At 43.4% G+C, this 21,428-nt stretch overlaps 1 protein-coding gene across 1 annotated transcript in view; it reads right to left on the bottom strand.

Annotated features, from left to right (window-relative positions):
* PHLPP1 (PH domain and leucine rich repeat protein phosphatase 1) overlaps nucleotides 1-21,428 on the bottom strand; it is a 1,852,281-nt gene that overhangs the window by 204,792 nt on the left and 1,626,061 nt on the right. Inside the window, 1 exon segment of the mRNA XM_044065187.1 lies at nucleotides 6,400-6,530. Coding sequence (XP_043921122.1) covers nucleotides 6,400-6,530 — 131 coding nt within the window.

The raw sequence follows: 21,428 nt of genomic DNA, 5'->3' as shown, positions 1-21,428 counted from the left end.
ATCCTTATGAGGTATTTGCTTCCCACAAGAAATACAGTTATTAACTTTTACTGACATCAGTCTGAGGCAAGAAAAAGTTTCCCCAACGGGGTACTTAGCTTTGTAGAAGACTTCGGTTCTGGATTCGGAATGAAAATCTCAGGATTGGGCCGACCAGCACTTGCGAACTGCTTTTGCTTTGGGCACCGCGGGGCAAGAAAGACTGAAGAAAATGGCGTCGGCTGCACCTAATATATCCCTGGCACACTGAAGTCAGGGAAGAAGCAACAGCAACCAACGCCGGACCAAGACTTTGGAACTCTGGCCAACTGCGGGACCGCCTGACGGCAAGATAACCCAAGTGTAATGACTGCAGCAGTGAAGCACGAACATCAGTCTTGAGTAAAAACCTTGTCCTTTTTCCTGTTCTGGTACTGTCTGAATGGCCCCCATATCCATGAGGGACATAACCTGTTTCTGTGCCTCTGCCCATTGATCTTTTGGCAGATCTGGTCAACCATTTGTTATTGGCAGTGCGTGGAAATGGAATCTGTATTCCTGTGATACGATGTTTAGTACCCACTTGTCCTGGGTTATTAACTGCCAATTCTGAGCAAAAAGTGCTAATTATCCCCCTATGGGTGCTGCCAAAAGATAAGTGCTTGGTGTAGGCAGAGGGAAGTCATTGGGATTGCTTTCTGTAGGTTTGCACTTTATCTCCTCCAGATTTGGAGGTGGATGCGCCCCATTGCTTTGACCTGTATAAGTCTTGCGCCTGGTTATCTGGAACCCTTAGGGCGTCTGGATTTGCCCCTTTGAGCTCTGTCTGACACAGGAAAGGACCAATTTGTTGTAGGCCAGTGTCTACTGAATCTTGGTGGCTGTACTTGTAAGAAGTCTTTAACAGTTTGCATAGACTTAGCTTTGTCTTCCATTTTCTTTAAAACCTCTTCTGCCTTAATACCAAACAGAGAATCATGCTGTAAAGGTGCATCTAGCAATTTAGCTTTAACATGATCAGGCAAATTTTGTTCCTTTAACCAGGCATGCCTCCTAATCACAGATCCAGTGACTGCGGCCCTGCAGGAGGCCTCTAATGAATCAAAACCACATTGCAAAGTATGCTTTCCAACTTGTCCAGCTGCATGCAATAATTCCTGCAATTCTTTATTTTCTGCACATTCTGAAATCAACATCATTTTCTGTTTCAGCAATCCCATAACATGTTGTTGGTACTTAAGCATATGAAATTGACAATTTAAGGCCCTGATTGCCAAGGTTGCAGATGTATAAACCTTTTTTCCCCATCTGTCCAGTGCCCTTGAATCTCTGTCAGAGGGGGTAGGGTTTTTTGCTGTTGAGGCCTTAACTCCCTTTGGACCCTGTGAAATAGTTTCAGGATCAGCAGCAGGGTTTCTAAATAAAAATTTATGTGAGTCAGGGACCCTGTAATATCGGTCAGGCTTACTGGGAGCCAGAGGTAAGGAGTCAGGGGTCAAGCTTGACTCCGAAAACACATCATCCACAATGTCTAAAACAGGGGGAATGGCCAAAAGCTTGTGCTGAGGGAGAAGGAGGAAATCCCTGAGCCTCTTTTTTGATTGAGAAGTCTTGACTCTCCCAGTGAAAATGCTCCCTCAAAGTATGCAAGGTTTCTCCAAATGAATAATCCTCAGGAGGAGATGCAGATGGAATACTCCTCAGCATCAGAATCCTCATAGGGAGGTATAGATAATTCCTGATCAGAAGAAATACAAACCTGATCTGAATATTCATAATCAGTGTCTTGCCTAAGCCTCTTATCTGGAGGGGGATGGGTACCCCTGATCAAGGTAATAAGGTCTTCAGCCATTTTGATCATCTGTTTTTTAGGCATAGAGGCCTGTGCACTTGGCTCATGCATCAGTTTTTTAGTTTTAGAAGTTGCTTTTGTCTTTGGTTCTGCAGCTGTCGTCAGTTTGATGTACAAATGTTGAGGTCTGAATACACCCTCGGACGCCGGTGCCTGCTCAGCGGCTCCGGACCCATCCGAGGGAGATGCATCCATCGGTCCAATACCTTGAGTATCTTGCGGCATGCCGGACTCCACATGGGGGTCGGTAGAGGCCTGCGACTCGAAGGTAGCGGGTATCAGGGGCTGTGAAGGCACCTCACTGAGTACCGGCGACTGGCTTAGAAGATTCGTCATCGGTTTTGGATCTCGACTGCCTTTCTCTGTCCTTTTCTTTGCATTTTTTATGTACTCCGGTAGTCGGATTGCTATCCGACGACATTTCTGGGTAGTTAAATCTGTTTCCAAAATACTTTGATGCAAAAATATACTGACGCTTAATAGTGCGTTGGTTAAATCTAGCACAAAACTGACAGCCAGGCACGTTGTGATCAGGGCCTAGGCAAGGAATGCAGTATAAATGGAAATCCTTATGAGGTATTTGCTTCCCACAAGTAATACAATTATTAACTTTTTCTGACATCGGTAAAAAGCAAGAAAAAAGTTTCCCCAACGGGGTACTTAGCTTTAGTGAAGACTTCGGTTCTGAAACTCAAACTCGAATATTTCAGTAGTCGGCCGACCGGCACTTGCGAAATGCTTCTGCTTCGGGCACCGCGTGGCAAGAAAGACTACAGAAAATGGCGTCGGCTGCATGTTTTATACCCCTGACGACCTGACGTCATGGAAGAGAAGACAGCAACCGACGCAGGACCCAAGACTTTGGAATTCAGGCCGACTGAGGGCAACCTGCCAGCAGATTACCCTAAATGTAATGACTGCAAAAGTGAAACATGAAGAACATTGGATTCCTCTGCATATGAATCCTCATAAGCAGATAAGGGTTGCATGTTCAGAAACCTCAGTCTCATCGGGCTTCTGGTCAGATAAAACTGCTGGGGACAAGTCTCTTTCTTTTGGAAGGAGTAGGCTGACTTCCCCTAATAAGAATGATAAGGTCTTCCAACATTTTAAGCATTTGAGATTGAGACATGGAAGCAGGTGCCTGCCCTTGGGTCGTTTTTTTTTTATTAGGCGTAGTTCGTAAGCTGGGCCTTAGAAACTCAGTAGTTTTAGAAAAAACTGAAGATGTGAAAGTAGTCAGTTTGTGTAGAGTATCGGTAGCGTGAAGAACTTCCACAGAAGTCGGTGCCTGCTCAGCGGCTCCAGACCCATCCAAGGTAGAGACATCTGCAGGATAATTAGTCAAAGATGAATCTCGCGGCATATCGGACTCCGAACGGGTTTCGGTAGTGGCCTGCGAAACTACAGAAGCGGTCATCAGGGGCTGCGAAAGCACCCGAGTACCGACGAACTGGCGACTAGCTTAACGGAAGCATCATCGGCAGTTCTGGACCTGTGCAGTCTGTCTCTGTCTTTATCCTTGCGTTTTTTTGGAAGATCAGTAGTCGGACAGCTTACCGAAGCCATTTTGGAATATGGAGATCGAGAGCGAAAATATTTAGCTACTGTAAGGGCCTGACAATTTATAGTTCTGGTGTTAAAGCACAAAAGCGACAGCGAGGTACATCGTGGTCTGGGTATAAACAGGTGATGCGGTAAGAATGGAAGTCTCGGTGTGGTATTTGCTTTCCACAGGTGAGACAATTATTAACTTTTTCTGACATTGGTTAGATCAAGAAAAAAAGGATCCCCAATGGGGTACTTAGCTTTAGAAGAATTCAACTTCACTTCGGAAACTAAACTCAGGTAGCGGCCGACCGGCACTCATGCGAACTGCTTCTGCTTCGGGCTCATCAGCAAGAAAGACTGATGTAATGGTGTCGGCTGTCTGATTTTATACCACTGACGACCTGACGTCAGTCCTGGAGAGACAGCAACCGACACAGAAATACTAAGCCTCTGGTATTTGGGCCAACTGAGGACTACCCCTGGCAGAATAACCCATGTGATGACTACTACAGTGAAACACGAAGAATATCTGACTTGAAATGTACCAAGCAGTGCATAGACAGCATTCCACTGGTTTCAGAAGAGTTTCAGAGCTTGCAACAACTGAAGCGCCTATGTGAAATATGCTAGTAGTGAACTCCTTAACAGTCAACAGGAGCTAATCTGTTCAAGTAGGAAAACAAAAGCACGCCTTTCTCCAGCAAGGCCCCAGACACCACCACATCTGTCACTTTGAGTGCACAGTTCAGACTAAGCAGCTATGCTTTTTACTGAAAATTGATCTTGCTCACCCAGACAGAACTAAATCAACCTCTTGTTTGGGCCCAAATACTGACTGCCTGAATGTATCCATCATAACTAGCACCACCACCCAGATGCACTGAAGCAAAAAAGACCATAAACCCTTACAGAGTCACCATACGGAATTTGACATGCTCGCTATCAAAAACAGCACAGCTATTCTTCACACCATTTGGAAATGGGAGGCAGGAGTAGCCAAACATTGTATTATTTAAAAAATACAGATTTTTACACTGAAAAATGCTTGGAAACTGAACCAAAGAAGGTCTATGCAGAAAAGGTTGGGAAAACATGTTGTAAAATTAAGTTAATTAATCTGTAATATTAACTGGTCTGGAATATACCTCTAATCAGAGTCTAAGCATTCTGATCTGAATACTTGAAGAGGGAAGGTTCCAACTGGGAAGAGAACTATACTGATTTGAATTTTTGGATGAATGAGACTTGATTGGCAAGCCAATACCCATATGCAAGGAATGCAGTGACAGGCATCTAGGCTGAAGATGTTCTACAAATCAGAATATATCAAATGCTAGTGCCACCATGATTGTTACTGTTTGTACATTCCAGTCTCCAATGAAAATGGGTCCTATGCCCAGTCAGACTTTCTGCTAAACAAAAGCAGTAATTACATACGATACGTGAGAAAACTTAGTTGACTTCCGCAGTGGTGCAGCGGTAGCGTTGTTACCTCACAGCAAGGGGTTCTCCCGTTCGATTCTCGGCTGGGCTTGGGAGTGCCTTCTGTGTGAAGTCTGCATGTCCTCCCCGCGGTTGGGTAGTGTTCAAAAGACGGGCGTGCCTTTGTTGAAGGTTGGGCATCGAGCTGGCACCTCGGCGTTTCGTAAAAATCTACTGCCAATCATTAGCGGACCAGAGTTCCACTGTGGCGACCCCTTACCGGGAAAAAGACAACCACCACGTGAGAAAACTTAGTTGCCTTTGAAAGTTAAGATAACTATTTTTTTTTAACCAGTAGATACCACAAAACTGCCCTACCTGCTGGACAACAAAGTCTGTGCTGTAACGTGTTCCAATATCGCTAAAGGCATCCTAGTAAAGAGGTAAGTCTGCTATTTGGGTAACGACAGATAACATGGAACTTCTACTAAAATATTGCACGTTTAACAGGTGGCATTGGGAGGGACCCAAGTGTGGGTAAAGCCCTTTAGTGGCAAAAGACAACCACACTAATTTCCACAAGCTTCCCAGTCTCTCCTCTCATCATGTACATATTTAACAGTCAGTATTTTCTAAGACTGTCGTATCAATTCTGGTGCCCCTGCCAAATGAAGAAGGTGAAACCTGAAATGAACAAGTGAAAAGACAGCTGATGACTGAAGCAGTGCAGTGCCACTACAAACTGAATTCATTAGACTATGGGCACTTCAGTCAGTCAGTCAATGGGGCAAAAAGGCTTATACAGGAATGTATGCAAAATGTCACAGAGAAACTTCACTATTGGGATAAAAAAGAACTCAGTTATACAAGTATTACATTATGCAATGGTTATAAAAAAGAAAACCTCTATTAACTGCTACCTCTGATAACTCACAAAGAGTGCATGGCATAAGTAAAATGTCCTATGCAGACTGCCTCAAGGCTCTTGTATTCTATTGCCTACAGGCTTTTGAGGGGAGATCTATGCCTGGCATACAGGGCATTGTTAGACCCCACTCTAATGGACCTCCTGCATACCACAACACAAACAGCATATGAATTTTCTGTTCTAAAGACTTAAACCTTGCCTGTGACATAAATAGGACCTGCTGGAGACACAAGTATGTATTCCCAGAGTCAGCCCCGTCTCAAACAGGCTCCCCATCTATGTGAAGCAGAGTTCCTTCCTAACCTAATTCAAGTGCAACTTGGACAATTGGATGGGGAACAGGAAATTCATCCCTGGACTGGCACCTATGTCTCTAATGGATACAAGCAACCTGTAAATGGTTCATCTCCCAGACCCCTGTTTGTAAAGGTTTCATTCCCCAATCCCCTTCTTACACTTATCAAGGGTAACAGAACTTGTCAAGAGATTTGGGATGCATGGCTAGGCTTAAAAAGGCCCTTGTGGACATTAGCCTAGTAAACACCTATGAACCTATAAACACAAATGGTCATGTCACTTGTCACACAACACAACATAAGGAACGGATGAAGACCATAATCCAACTTGGTATATCATTGCAGTTCATATGCATGTTAAAACTGCTTACTTGAGTAGTTCCAGAGATTTGTGATCCAGGACCAGCCTGGGATTTCCAGTGAGATCAAGCTCCTGCAGTTTTGGAGGTAGACTTTCAGGCAGTATAATTTCACTCAACTCATTGCAACTCAAATCAATGCACTGTAAAAGTAAATTCACCAAATGAGGGGGTTGTCAAAATTCATATACAATATAGATACATTAAAAAATGCTGCCAACATAATGATCTACAACACAGTCCAACAGTCAAAATATTCATTATTATGCCCTAAAATTCTTACCTGTTTTAATCTCTACACGTTTTTATAAGGTATTCCTCTTTTCAGTGGTTGTACAAAGAATTACTTACCACTTTAATATATATCGCCTCATGACCTTTGGCTCCATGTACACATTTCTGTAGAAGTTAACTTTTTGTATTCATCATTCCTTTAAAATACTTGTACATGTCAACCATGTTTATTTTTTTTTGCAATTGCCTTCTGACAGCTTTAAGATCTCCAACTAGCTCTCATTTTCATTTGAACATTTTCCAGTATGTCAGTTTCTCAGTCTCCAAAACTGCATCAAAACGCATGCAGTGAAACAGTACCACTGTTTTTATACAAAGGTATAGAATAGTTGTGTAAAATTTTACCATAACCATAGATGTCCTTCTCTTCTAAGTTGCAGTAGTCTTAAAATGAGGAATTCACTGCCAAAGGTAGTCCTGAAGTTTGGCCAGTATATAAAAGACTTTAACCACTGCAAGGTATGTGGGCTGTCGCACGTAAGCCAGCAGCCAGCATCAATCATAAAAGTGACATCCACATGTACCATCCTAAGAACTTAATGCCCCAGTAAGAACACCAGCCTAAGGAAAAAAGGAGGTAAGCATACATCCAGGAAAAAAGACAAACCACAAGAGGGAAGGTGGAAGGGATAGAATACTGCAAAGAAGAGGAGGACATCTATGGTTATGGTAGAATTTTACACTATTCTATGTCCTTCTACTCTTATGCTGCAGTATTCCTGAGATGAGGAAGAGTACCCAAGCTCATGAAGAAGAATGGGAGGGGAGAGGAGCAGAGACACTTTCTAAGAAACCATGGAAATGGCTCTAGCAAAACCAGCTCTAGATCTGGAGATGCCATCCAGTTTATAATGTTTAGTGAGGGTGTGAACAAAAGACCAAGTAGCTGCTTCCAAGATGGTGTTAGCATCCAAACCTTTGAAAAAAGCACCTGAAGAAGCCATGGCTCTCGAAGAATGAGCTTTTACAGGAGTAGAAAGGCTCTTACCATGAAAAACATAACAAAAGGAAATAGTTTTATAAATCCAAGTGGAAACAGTCTGTTTGGACAGAGGCAATCCCAGAGCCCTGGGATGAAAAAAAAAACAAAAAGCTGATCAGATTTCTCAATAGCGTTAGTTTTATCCATGTAAAATCTGAGTTTATGCACATCCAAGGTGTGTAAGACCTCTCTCATTAGATGATTGTGGAGAGAGGAAAAAAGTGGGCAAATAAAACAGACCGTTTATATGACAACACATTCACAACCTTGGGCTTAAAAGAAGGGTTCGTATGCAAGGAAACCCTGTCCTTATGGAAAACCAGGAAAGGGGGAGAAGCCATCAAGGCCTGAAGTTTGTACACCCTCCCAGCTGAAGTGATAACTAATAAAACAATCTTCCAAGTGCAACGTTGCAGGGAGACTGTAGCTGCAGGTTCAAACAGAGGCACAGTGAGTTTTTCCAAGACATAATAACTGAGATCCCAAAGAGGAGGAACAGGCTTCCTGGGAGGTTTGATATGAAGGTTGCTTTTATGGAAGAGTTTAACCTCCAATTTAAAGGCCAAAGGAGGAGATAAAGGCAGACAAGCAGAAATGGCTGAAAAGATGAGCCTTCACAGAGGAATAGGCCAACCCAGCCTTCAGCAGTTCACAGGGATAAGACAAAACCAGGGGTATATCCACAGAAAGTGGTTCCAGTTTACAAAAAAGACACCAGATGGAAAACCTCTACAATTTGGATAAGTAGAATTTCCTAGTACTGCGTTTTCTGGTCTCCTACAAAACCCTAAGCATGTCCTCTGAAAAGAGGTGCCTGAAAGGATTCAGAAGCCTATCACTCACATTGTCAGATGTACAGATGTGGGTGAATTAGAGATCCCTTGTCTTGTGCGAAACGATCCACCCTGTGAAGTAACTTATGATGATGATGGCCCTTGGTTAAATGCAGAAGTGGGAACCAATTCTGTTTTGGCCAAAAGGGAGTCACCAGCAAGATTTTTGGTTTGTCCTGCTGAATTTTCAGCAGAATGTTCTGAATAAGAGGGAAGGGAGGAATGCAGAGAGAAACATCCTCTTCAATGAGAAAGAAAGTGCATCCACCTTCCACACCGGAGGGTTTGGAACTCTGGCACAAAATTTTGGAGGTTGTCTGTTCAGAGGGGAGGCAAAAAGATCTACTTTAGGAATACCCCATCAGTGGAGAATGTCCAGAAACACATCCTTGTGAAGCATCAATTTGTGGGATTGAGTCAAGGACCTGCTCAGAGTGTCTGCCACTACATTCTGATTGGAGGAGATGTACACTGCCTGAAGGAAGACCTGATACTGAGTTGCCACTTCCCATGCCGTGAGGGCTAGCCTGCACATAAGGTATGATTTTGTGCCCCCCCCCCCCCTCATTTGTTCACATACCAATGAACTGTGGTGTTGTCTGTAAATAGTTTTAGAGAAATGGTACCCACCTCAAAATTCGAGCAGACAGCCAGGCGGGTCTCCGGGCCTTCATTGGCCTCGAGAGACACATCTGGGAGGGGAGGTGCAGCTGAAGCATCAGGCCTAACATTTTTAGCCTTCTTCATTGCAGGATCAGCAGAAGACCCTGATGTACCCTCCATAACATTATGTGCTAACCGTTTCAGTCTCAGATTCTCAAGATAAGTATAAAGACAGGAAAAGTGGCTACATAAGGTCTTGGGGATAAAAGCTTTACAAACAGGGCAAGACTGGCTGGGTCCTAAGCAGAAGGGACACTGATTGTGTCTGTCTTTATTTGGAATTTGTCTTCCACACTGGCATTCACTCTTTTTGGATGTCGTAACCTTCACAGCAAAAAAGCAGTAGCAAAATGAACAGATAACCCTCAGTGGGGCACTTCTCAAACTCTTATATCCAGCAAACAACTCTGGCTAGCAGACCAACGACTGCAGATGGTGTTCAGACTGGCTGCAGAGAAATTCTGAGGATGGTACATAAGGATGCCACTTTTATGGATGACGCTGGCTGCTGACCTACGTGGGACATCCCACGTACTTCACAGTGGTTAAAGCCTTTTGTATACTGGTTGCACATCAGGAGTACCTTTGGCAGTGAATCCCTCAAGTTAAGAATACTGCAAACATAATAGAAGGAAATTACATGACTTCTCTTTTTGCCTGCTTCTCACCGTCTTACTTATGAGATAAAAACACACACTGAGATGGCACCCAAGAACTGGTTTGGCTTACTTAAACTTAGACAATTTTTTATCTAAACCGCAAGTCCCATTCAACATGAGATTGTTTTCTTGAACTTTCTCCAGTTTTTATTCTGCTACATCTTTTAAAGGGCTCTCCAATCATACAACCGTCTTTCTATATTAAACAAGGAAAACTCTTTCCTAAGCCATTTAATACATATTCTAAGTTTTAGTTTTAAGATCATCTAGAGGTCAAGTACAATTTCCACTGAACACTACAGGTGGTATTCATAGTCATCACTGAAACGTGCAAAGGATAGCTGCACAATGGCCGCAAATAAGAGTAAGCAAATGAAGTCATAATGAGAAATTATGTAAAATGACATATGGTAGTGAGGCCTTCTCCCTCCCATTTGCAATTTATAGTCAAAGTTTTTCACTTTTCTGCACTGTCCACAGATTCACTATAAAAGTCAGAGTCACTCCTATTCCATCTACTTTGCAATCCTCAATAATGTTGTCACTTCCTGCTAGCCTTGCTATTTGCCAGTGTGAGGTGCTGGCTTTGGCAGAGCCAAAACCACCTGCACCCAGCAGTGCTTGCCCTCCAAGAAGGTGGAAATAAAGGTTGAGAAATGCACAATGTAATTGACAACCAGTAGTTACTTGATAGGTTCAAAACAGAAAGGGATATTGTGAAGGTCTTAGTATGTATGGCCCAGACAGAGGCACTAGGGGGATGAAAGGACTTCCTATCCAGGTAGATACAAAGGTATATATAGCCCTCACTATACTTGCCATAGAGGCCTTCCAGAAGCAGACAGGGGATGCTTTGGGTATCTCACAGACTTCTGCAACTCCTGGATGTACTCTTGGCACTTGTGGATCAGTACATCTATTTCCTGGTGTCACCTCAGGACCGAACTCAGACTGTGCCTGACTTTCACGGGGTAGCACATTTCCCTGAGGTATTCGATGCGACAGATTGCACCCATGTTGCAATTACATCCCCATCTGATTCATGGGGGGGAAGCAGTACCACAAAAGAAAGGGTACCATTCCATCAAATGCTAAGTAGTGTGTGATGCATGGGGAATGCATCACTGTCTCTGCCCAGCATTCTGTCAGCTCACACTATTCCCATATCTGGAAGACTAACTCACTCTACTGCCTCTTCCTACATGGCAGGATGCATAATGGTCACCTTGTTGGTAGGTGGAAAAAAAATTTTTTCCCTGTTTTTAAGTCGTTATTCATGGTAAAATGTATTACAGAATATTAGACTTTTTCTTTGTTTTGTCTCCTCTCCACCCTCCTTTTGCTCTCTCTCTCTCCATTTCAGGTGATGCTGGATATCCACTGGAGCCATGACTCATGACACCAGTGATAAATCCAAGTGGAGCTGCAAAAAAGAACTACAATGTAACCCTGTCTCGGACCAACATTGTTACTGAGGGGGGCTTTGTGAGTTGTTTTAGGTGCCTGAATGAATCTGGGGGTGCCCTTCAATATAACCCAGATATCACATGCAGGATGTTTACTGCATGATGCACTTCACACAACATACATGCACTGATCTGGTGGTGAAGTGACTCATGCTTGCCACTGTAGCTTCAAGTTCCAGTCTTACTATAACTAATGGTGACCAGTTGGCAGCAGCAGTAAGGGACCCCATGCGGCAGGCTGCATCCAACTATGGACCATGACTCAAATAAGTGTATCCTTTCTTGTAAGAAATATCAAGTGTAACTGATGCATGCAGTGATATCTCCGGGCTACGCTGTGTGATTCATGGTCTACTGTCACTGTTCATCAGATATTCCTTCCCATCTTTAAATAATTATTTTTTATTTCAGAACAAGTACTCATATTATTGTTTGTAAAAGTCATGCTTGAGCATTCCTGGACTCCTTTTCAGTGACATAAAGCAACATTATAAGAAATAAATCAAAATTTTAATGGTTTTGCATAATACATTCTGCAGAGGTGTTGTCTGTTAAGTACTGCACATCAGATTATATCATTTTGTCACACAATCATTTGTGATCTCAGAGACTATCCTCATTTGGCCAGTGCAGGGGTGAAGTGGCAGCAGAGTTTCTTTACATGGCAGAATACATAGCGTTTCCCTGAATACTTGTGTATTACTACTTTTATGGTGTAGGTAACAGAGCTGTAACAATGGTAATAAATACTACATTAATGGTGTTAATGACTGTACTCTTAAGTTATGACATACAGCTTTCTTTCCACAGTTCCATGAGGTTTTAAGCAGTACCATTACAGGAATGAAATGCATACAGTTGAAAGGTGTCCCAAGCCTCCCCCAAAATCACTTCTTTATTAAAAAAAATACACCTCTTCAAGTTAAACACTGATATGTGTGTGTGAGTGCACAAAGGCCAAACTGTAAGTAACATATGTCACACTTGACAGTAGGTCACGGTCAAATGTGTCATACACATCTCCTAAAGATAGGCTAGGTGACAGCTCAAGTGATTTTGAAATGGGGCTGTCATGAGAGCTGGATGGCAAGTTGGTCCGATGCCTCGACCTACTCGAAGCGGGTGATCCTTAAGACACTGACCTGACAGTGCTGTGTGACTGTGACCTCAAATGAGAGGTTCTGCTAGGTAAAAACTCACAATAAAAATGTCAAAGGTACCAAATAATCCACTAAGTAGTCCAAGGCACCCAGGAAACGTAGTCAGCCACTGATAAATCAAATTAACAACTTTATTCCGCCAAAATAAGAACACCACAAATGCTCACTATATGGTGATATATATAGTGGGCTTTTATGTGATGTTTTTATTTTGGCTGAATAAAGTTGTTAATTTGATTCATCAGTGGTGGACTATGTTTCCTGGGTGCCTAGGTTCTGCTAGGTGTAGATGAATGCTGGTGTGGCTTGCATGAAATCTGTTGTGCTTGTTCACCCTAATTATACTACTTTCTTGAGAAGTTCCAGTAGGCTCATGTGATCAGCCCCCATGTGTCCTGACAGCACCCCATCCTCTTCCCCTTGCAAGACGGCCGCCTACTTGAGCCTGGCAAGTCCTAACTAGTGTACGAATGGAGGTAGCCATGAATGCTTACTGTGCCACCATACTACACATGCCATTATCCCTACTCTCTGACATTTCCAAGTAGTGCTGGAAATCTTCACATATACCTTGGAGGACTTTTGACTACTTGCTCTCGGTGTCGGTGCTCTGAGCCCTAAAAATGTCATGACACGTTTGCTGCTGTACAACTAATGCTTTAAGTGTTTCTAGGTTTGCTGTGGCAAATTTCTGCAACAGGTGCCCCTTTGTAAAGGTGTCACTGTGGACAGTTACCTCTGAATTTCTGCTTTATTCCTGAAAGCATTCATCTGGGTTTGGAAATACTGGTGTAGAGGTGCATGGGTTTTCTTTCTGTACAAGAATGAGTGCAATGTCAGCATGTGCTTGACTTTGTGATGCACTGCCACTTCCTGCAGAGTTACTAACATATTGTGGGGTGAGACCCTGCCATTAAATGTATGCCACTTTCCTCAGGCTGGCACACAAATATAACTATATCATCCTTTTCTTCAACAGCCATTCTGTTGCTGATATCCTCCAAATTTAATGGTATAGTGGAACTGTTCATTTCTGCTGCTGACCATGTAACAATTATCTGAAAACATTACCAATAAAGTAGTAGCATACACTACTGTACAATGAGTAAGGAGGTGTGGGGGACACTTACCATGCACACCTCCTTAGTTGTCATTCTGTGTAGATATTTTAGGTTCACCTGTTTATAGTAATCACCAAGTGTTTAATGCAATCATTCCATGTCAGCATTCAATTTGCTATATAAATATTTTACGGTTTATTACCAATCTTCTGGAGCAGATGTGAGTTGTTGATGCAGACTTTGGAAATAGCCAGTGCCCATATCACCTCTGATTATATCAGTCTCATCATCTTCTGCATCAGTGTCACTCCCTTAAATGGAAAGGAGGTATTCCTCAGCTGGTGTTAAAAGGGATAAGTGTTGGAAGCTCCCCTCATGTACTGGTATGGGAAATTGCATTCTGCCTAGTCTTGGCTCCATCACGTCCTACCATATCTGCTGCCCTCTTCTTGCACTGTGTTAATGTGTGGTTCCTTCCACCAACTTGATTCCAGGCCTCTTCCCTCTCAGCTTACTTGGTCTCTCCTTTCCTAAAAACATTTTTGTCATATGTTTTAAGGGCACGTCCCTGGTTTTGCATCATTACTGCACATAAAACATGCTACAGTAATACACAAAAATGTTCTGATGCAATGATCAGTCAAAGAGCACAACAGTGAAAGCATTCCTAAAATCCTCGAGAAAAAAAAAGAAGCTGACACAAACCTCAATTATACATATACACCTGGCTGGCCTAAGACTCAAACACTGTGCTGAAGTAATGTTTTTACCATCAAGAATACATTTACAATAGTAAGGCAGGCAGCTTTTTTTTTTTTTTTTGATAGATCAGTTCTTCCCCCACCACTTTCGTGTATTTATAATACTGTCATTTTTCACTCAGGAATGACACTCAGAAATGTCCCAATAATTTGGCCAACAAAACATCCTTGCCACTTCAGTATTTCATAATAAAATTACCAAATGACATGAAAATAAATGTTGTCAGTGATCACTAGGATTTGCATTGCTGTTGTAATGATTTTCTATTGACAAATGACAGCTTCACAGTAAAAATTTGCTCAAGCCACTGTAATATGCCCATCACATCAGTAAAGCAAACACTTCTTTAAGTGAACTGCGTAATCTTACACCATTCTGAAGTGCTTCACATTAATTTGCAATACTTCTAATTTTGCTTCCTTTAAAAAGTCCTTGGTTTCCCAAGTCATTTGCTGCCTAACTTGAGTAATCGCAAGTTAATACACAAGTAAGTTTAACATCAATGTAAGTCCAGGGTCATTTACATGTTTTGTATGTAAATTAGGTCTTTTTATGCTCATCCCTATGAACTGCAGCAATATACAAACATGTAAGGAAACGTACTTGCAGAACTCCCTCTACTCTCCTCCTATCTCAAAAACATGGAAAGTACAGTTGTGCACACTTACCCTAAATGTAGACGTTTGAGTGTATTCATTGTTGCAGTCATCACATTTGGGTTATCCTGCCAGGGGTAGCCCTCAGTCGGCACGAATACCAGAGGCTTAGTATTTCTGCATCGGTTGCTGTCGCTCCAGGACTGACGTCAGGTCGTCAGTGGTATAAAATCAGGCAGCCAACGCCATTAAATCAGTTTTTCTTGCCTTGTCAGGAGCCCCCAATAGGGAGCTAGGTTATGGTGGAACACCACCAGTAGAAAGTAAATACTAAAAATTTCTTGTAAGGAGAGAGAGAGAGACAGACAAGGGGGATGGAGGGAGGGAAACCAGGACTGCAACAGTGAATACACTCAAACATCTACATTTGTGGTAAGTGTACACAAAGTACAGTTTTGTACCTACCATAAATGTAGATGTTCGAGGATCCACATTGCTGCAGTCCTAACTATTGGGTAGTCCGCTGTCCAGTCGGCCCGAATACCAAAGTATATGGCTGACGTCGGTCAAGGCGCATTAGACTGACGTCAGTACGTCAGGGTACTAATGCGCATGACCGACGCCATATCCTCAGTCTTTTCTTGCCCCAGATGTCAGAAGACCCTAAAAAGACAAGGCCAATACCAAAACCTGCAAACATACCTGCACCAAAAATATGTACAATATATACAAAAGTACCAGAATATAACCTCACCTACACAACCACCCCTAAACACAGAGGGGAAGGAGGGAGGGTAAATTGGACTGCAGCAATGTGGATCCTCGAACATCTACATTTATGGTAGGTACAAAACTGTACTATGTTCTTCATTCCACATTGCTGCAGTCCTAACTATTGGGTAGAATCCCAAAGCAGAGGTAAGGGAGGCTGGCAAATCATAAGGAAACAGGAGCTGACAACATGCCTTGCAAAATAGCTGTGGCAAAACCAGCCCTAGACTTAGAGTAGAGAGGAAGGTGATAATGCTTAGAGAAAGTATGCACTGAACTCCAAGTAGCTGCCTCCAAAATATCCTTAGTTGCCACCCCTTAGAAATGCTGTTGAAGTGGCAGTAGCCCTAGTGGAATGAGGCCTAATCCCAGCTGGAATCTCCTTGCCATGATGGGAATAACAAAATGCAATGCAAAACCCAATCCACCTAGAAATAGTTTGTTTTGACACAGGCTTGCCCTGCGAACTCAAAGCAAAAGAAACAAACAACTGCTGAGACTGCCTAAAATCCTTAGTCCTGCTTAAATAATAACGCAATTGCCTGTGTACATCTAAAGTGTGCAAAATCTTTTCCCCTTTATTTTGGGGATCTGCATAAAAAGTAGGCAAATGAATAGTTTGGTTTAAAGCCACACTAGAAACCACCTTAGGCATAAAGGATGGATTAGTACGTAATGATACCCTATCCTTATGAAAAATCAAAAAAGGCTCAACCGCCATAAGGGCCTGCAACTCAGAAACCCTTCTTGCAGAAGTAATGGCCAACAAAAAGCAGTCTTCCATGACAAGTATTTCAAGTCAGCAGTAGCCGAGGCTCAAAAGGTTGTAGAGTAAGTTTCTCCAACACACAATTGAGATCCCAAGCAGCAGTAGGAGCTCTTCCTGGGGCTCTTAAATTCTTTGCCCCTCTAAGAAATTGCTTGAACAAAGGATGCGAAAACAATGGTGGATCACAATCATAGTGAGCTGAAATTGCTGCAGCATGAATCTTAATGGAAGAGAAAGACAAACCTTTGTCCAATAACTCAGTAAGATATTGAAGAGCCACATTCAAATTAGGCTCAGAAATCTCCAAATTGTTTGCTGCACTCCAAAATAAAAATCTCTTCCATTTTTCTGCGTACACCTTCCTTGTACTAGGTCTTCTGGCTTCCATAATCACATTTAAAACTTGTTGAGGAAGTTGAGACCTGCTGTGTTTCAAAACAGAATATGCCAGGCTGTTAGATGAAGAGAGTGGAGCTTGACATTGAGCAGGTGACCGTCCCTCTGAGACAACAGGTGTGAAATCACAGGTAAAGGCCATGGAGGCTTCCTTACCAGACTCCTCAGTAATGGGTACCAGTGTTGCCGAGGCCAATCTGGAGCTATTAAAATCATCCTTGGCTTGTCTTGTCTGACCTTTAGGAGCACCTTTGGGAGAAGAGGCAGAGGTGGAAAGGCATACACATGAAGATTTTTCCAACTGAAAGAAAGAGCATCCACTTTCCAAGCTGTGTGATGAAACCTCTTTGTGCAAAACTTTGGCAGCTGGTGGTTTAGTGGAGAAGCGAACAGATCTATGTCTGGAGTTCCCCATGACACTGTCAATTTTTGAAAGACATGAAGATCCAGTTTCCACTCGTGGGGATCCATGATTTGTCTGCTTAACACATCTGCTAAGGAGTTCTGTGCTCCTGGCAGAAACCTTGCCTGAAGAGTTAGTTGCAAGCTGAGCGCAGTCTCCCATAAAATCATTGCTTGCCTGCACAACGGGTAAGAATGTGTTCCCCCTTGTTTGTTGATGTACCACATGACAGTTGTGTTGTCTGTTAGAATCAACACCTGCCCTGGAAGAAGTAACTTCTTGAAAGCCATTAATGCAAACTGGACTGCTAACATCTCTTTCATGTTGATATGTAGATGCTGTAGTCTGGCAGGCCACTTGTCTTGTATCCACTTTCCATTTAGATGAGCTCCCCAAGCAATGTCTGAGGCATCTGTCGTAAGAATCTGACTCGCCTCTGGCCGGGTCACAGAGAGTCCCTTGTTTAGGTGACATTCCTGAGCCCACCACAAAAATTCCTTTTGAATGCAAGGTATTATTTGAATGACAGTGTCCAAATCCTGGCAGTGCTGTGTCCATACATTCTTGTGATACCATTGCAGCTTCCTCATATGCAATTTGGCATTGGGAAGCACCAGAATACAAGATGCCATGAACCCTAAGGCTTGAAGGACTATCCTTGCAGTCAGCCCGGACTGAAGAGATAGGTGATGGAAGTAACTGGAAAGATTCTTTTGTTTGTCCGGGGTTAAAAAGGCCATCTGGGCTGCTGTATTCAGTCTCACACCCAGAAAGCACATGTCTTGAGAGGGTACTAGACTGGACTTTATTTCGTTCACAGAATACCCTAGGCATCTTAGCACTGCTATCACATATTCCAAATGCTGTAAAAGGTCTTCCTTTTCTTGAGCCAGAATCAGGCAGTCGTCCAAGTAAGGATAGATTTGAATTCCTTTTAGTCTGAAGTAAGCTATCACTGGAGCCAGAACCTTTGTGAATACTCTGGGCGCAGTAGATAAGCCAAAGGGCAATGCAGAGAACTGATAATGAAAATTTCCAGCTCGAAACGCAGATACTTCCTGCAACTTAGTCTGATAGGCACATGAAGGTAAGCTTCCTTGAGATCTAAAGTTACCATCCAGTGATTTTTGCCCAGCAGAGGTAAAAGCTGTTGTAACGTCAACATTTTGAACTTGGGAATGTCCAGATAAGTGTTGAGGATAGATAAATCCAAAATTGGTCTCCACGTGTTCCCCTTCTTTGGTACTAGGAACAGGCGAGAATAAAATCCTAGGCCCCTTTCTGGCACAGGAACTGGCTGAATGGCCCCTATTTGGAGCAACAGAGAAATTTGCTTGTGAGCCTCTTGTCTTTGTAGAGGAGGAATGTCTGGCATGCCTTTGAAAGGAGGCAAGGTATGGAAATAAAACCTGTAACCGTGGTGAATGATATCCAGAACCCATCTGTCTTGGGTAATTAAATCCCAATTTTCTTTGAAAAGAGACAGCCTTCCTCCCAAAGGTGCTGCCAGGCGAGAATGTACTGGCAGCTGAAAAGGCAGGTCATTGGGTCTGTTTACGAAAGGACTGACCCCTACCCTCACCAGAAGGCTGAGCAGGTGAACTCCCTGTTCTAGGCCTAAAAGAACCTTGAGCTCTGCCCCTACCACGTCTAGACCTACCCCTAGACTGGGAATCATAAGCAGGATATGTCCATCCCTTAGTAGGCCAATTTCTACTAAACTTTGGAGGCTGCACCTGCAAAAAATCCTTAACAGTTTGCATAGACTTAGCCTTGTCCTCCATTTTCTTTAAAACTGCTTCCACAGGCGAACCAAACAACACATCAGACTGTAAAGGAGCATCCAAAATCCTTGTCTTAACATGCTCAGCTAAATTCTGGTCTCTCAACCAGGCGTGCCTACGAAGAACAGAACCAGTGGCAGCCACCCTCGAGGAGGCCTGCACAGCATCAAAACCACACTGCAAAATGCTTTCCCACCTGTTCAGACACATGAACTAAATCCTGCAACTCTTTACACTCAATACCTTCAGCCAGAGCATCCACCTTAGACTTCAATTGTGAAAGGAGATAATTCTGATATTTTAACATGTGAAACTGACAATTCAACGCCCTCATGGCTAAAGTGGAAGAAGTATACACTTTCTTTCCCCATCTATCCAAAGCCCTTGCCTCTTTATCAGGAGGAACAGGATTTTTAACAACAGAAGCCTTCACACCCTTAGGCCCCTGAGAGACAGTTTCCGGGTCTGCCCTAGGACTCTTAAAAAGATACTTATGAGCCTCAGGCACCCTATAGTACCTATCCGGTTTAACTGGGGCAGGAGGCAAAGAATCAGGATTCAGGGAAGCCTCTGCAAAAACATCTTCTACCACATTCAGAACAGGAGGTATAGCTAAAGGCCTATGCTGGGGTAAAAACAAGAATTCCCTAAGCCTCTTCCTGGAATCAGAGAAATCTTGACCTTCCCATTTAAAATGCTCCCTCATGGAATGCAGAGTCTCTGAGAACGAAAAATCCTCAGGAGGCGAAGCTGAAGGAGTAGAATCATCCACATCAGAATCAGAATAAGGAGGATACTCCTGCAAGTCTTCAGCCGAAGACTCAGAAGCCTCCGAACATTGCTCAAAACTCTCAAACTCAGGTTCCACCCTAGGCCTCTTATCAGGAGGGGGCATAGAACCTCTAATCATAGTAATCAAATCCTCTGCCATTTTTAGCATATGCTTCTTAGGCAAAGACCCTGAAACACTCAGAGAAACCCCCACTGAAGCTAAACTAGGCCTGCCTCTTAAAGAAGCCTTGGAAACAGAAGGGGAGGCCCTAACCACCTTAGGAAGAGAGGGAAGAACAGCTACCTGAGAAGCCCCTTCAGCCTGGCCTACTTCCTGAGAGGACACATCCTGTAACAGTAAAGTCTCTCCTGAGACTCCAAAGAAACTCCTGGCAAAACCTCCGGCTCCACTGAGCCTTCTAAAGAACCGACGTCCGGGACTGTCGGTACCTCCACTCTAGGCTTTGCTGCTTTATCCTTGCGCTTTTGGCGAAGCGGCGCCGGAGCATCCGACGGCATTTTATAATTACAACGCTTCCCAAAACTAACCTGGCACAGTCTAACCTTCTCTTAATAGTGCGTTTGTTAAATCTAGCACAAGAGCGGCATCCAACAACGCCGTGCTCAGGCCCTAAACAAGGTATACACAAAGTATGGTAATCCCTATGAGGTATCTGTTTCCCACAAGAAATACAGTTATTCACTTTTTCTGACATCCGGTTAAATACTGAGGCAAGAAAAAACCAAAATATTCCCCAACGGGATACTTAGCCAACTTTGATTCGGTCTGAAACTCTGACTTCAGAAACTTTCAGAACGCCAACCTGCACTCGCAAAACTGCTTCTGCATCGGACCATGCGGCAAAAAAGACTGAGGATATGACGTTGGTCATGCGCATTAGTACCCTGACGTACTGACGTCAGTCTAATGCGCCTTGACCGACGTCAGCCATATACTTTGGTATTCGGGCCGACTGGACAGCGGACTACCCAATAGTTAGGACTGCAGCAATGTGGAATGAAGAACATCTGTACTATGTTCTTCGTGTTTCACTGTTGCAGTCATCACATTTGGGTTGATTCCCAAAGCTGAAGAAAAGGGTGAAGGCAGTCAAGAAGACTGGGAGCTGGCTAGGATGCCCTCCAAGACTGCGGTGGCAAAGCCTGCCCTGGATTTGGAGAAGATAGGCATGTGGTAATGCTTGGTGAAGGTATGAACACATGTCCATGTTGCAGCCTCCAGGATGTCTCTGGTGGGGACCCCTCTGAGAAAAGCTGCAGAGGTGGAGGTTTCTCTGGTGGAATGTTTCCTGACCCTCTTTGGGGGTGGTTTCCCGTGCTGTTTGTAGCAGAAATGGATGCAGTGTGCTATCCATTTGGAAATTGTTTGTTTGGATATGGCCTTGCCCTCTGCTCCTGCAGTGAAGCTGACTAGCAATTGATCAGAATTTCTAAAAGATTTAGTCCTGTCCAGGTGGAATCTGAGCTGTCTGTGCACATCTAGAGAGTGCAGAATCCTTTTCCCCTTGTTTTGTGGGTTAGGGAAAAAAGGTAGGTAAGTGAATGGATTGGTTGAGAGCCACACTGAACACCATACTTTAGGCACGAAGGATGGGACAGTCCTGAGGGGGACCCTGTCAGCATGGAAAATGATGAAGTGCTCTGCAGCCA

Source organism: Protopterus annectens, chromosome 3.part0 (assembly GCF_019279795.1).
Source record: "Protopterus annectens isolate FY-2018-M chromosome 3.part0, PAN1.0, whole genome shotgun sequence".
Taxonomy (NCBI): Eukaryota; Metazoa; Chordata; order Ceratodontiformes; family Protopteridae; genus Protopterus; species Protopterus annectens.
This window is presented reverse-complemented; position numbering and strand designations above follow the sequence as displayed.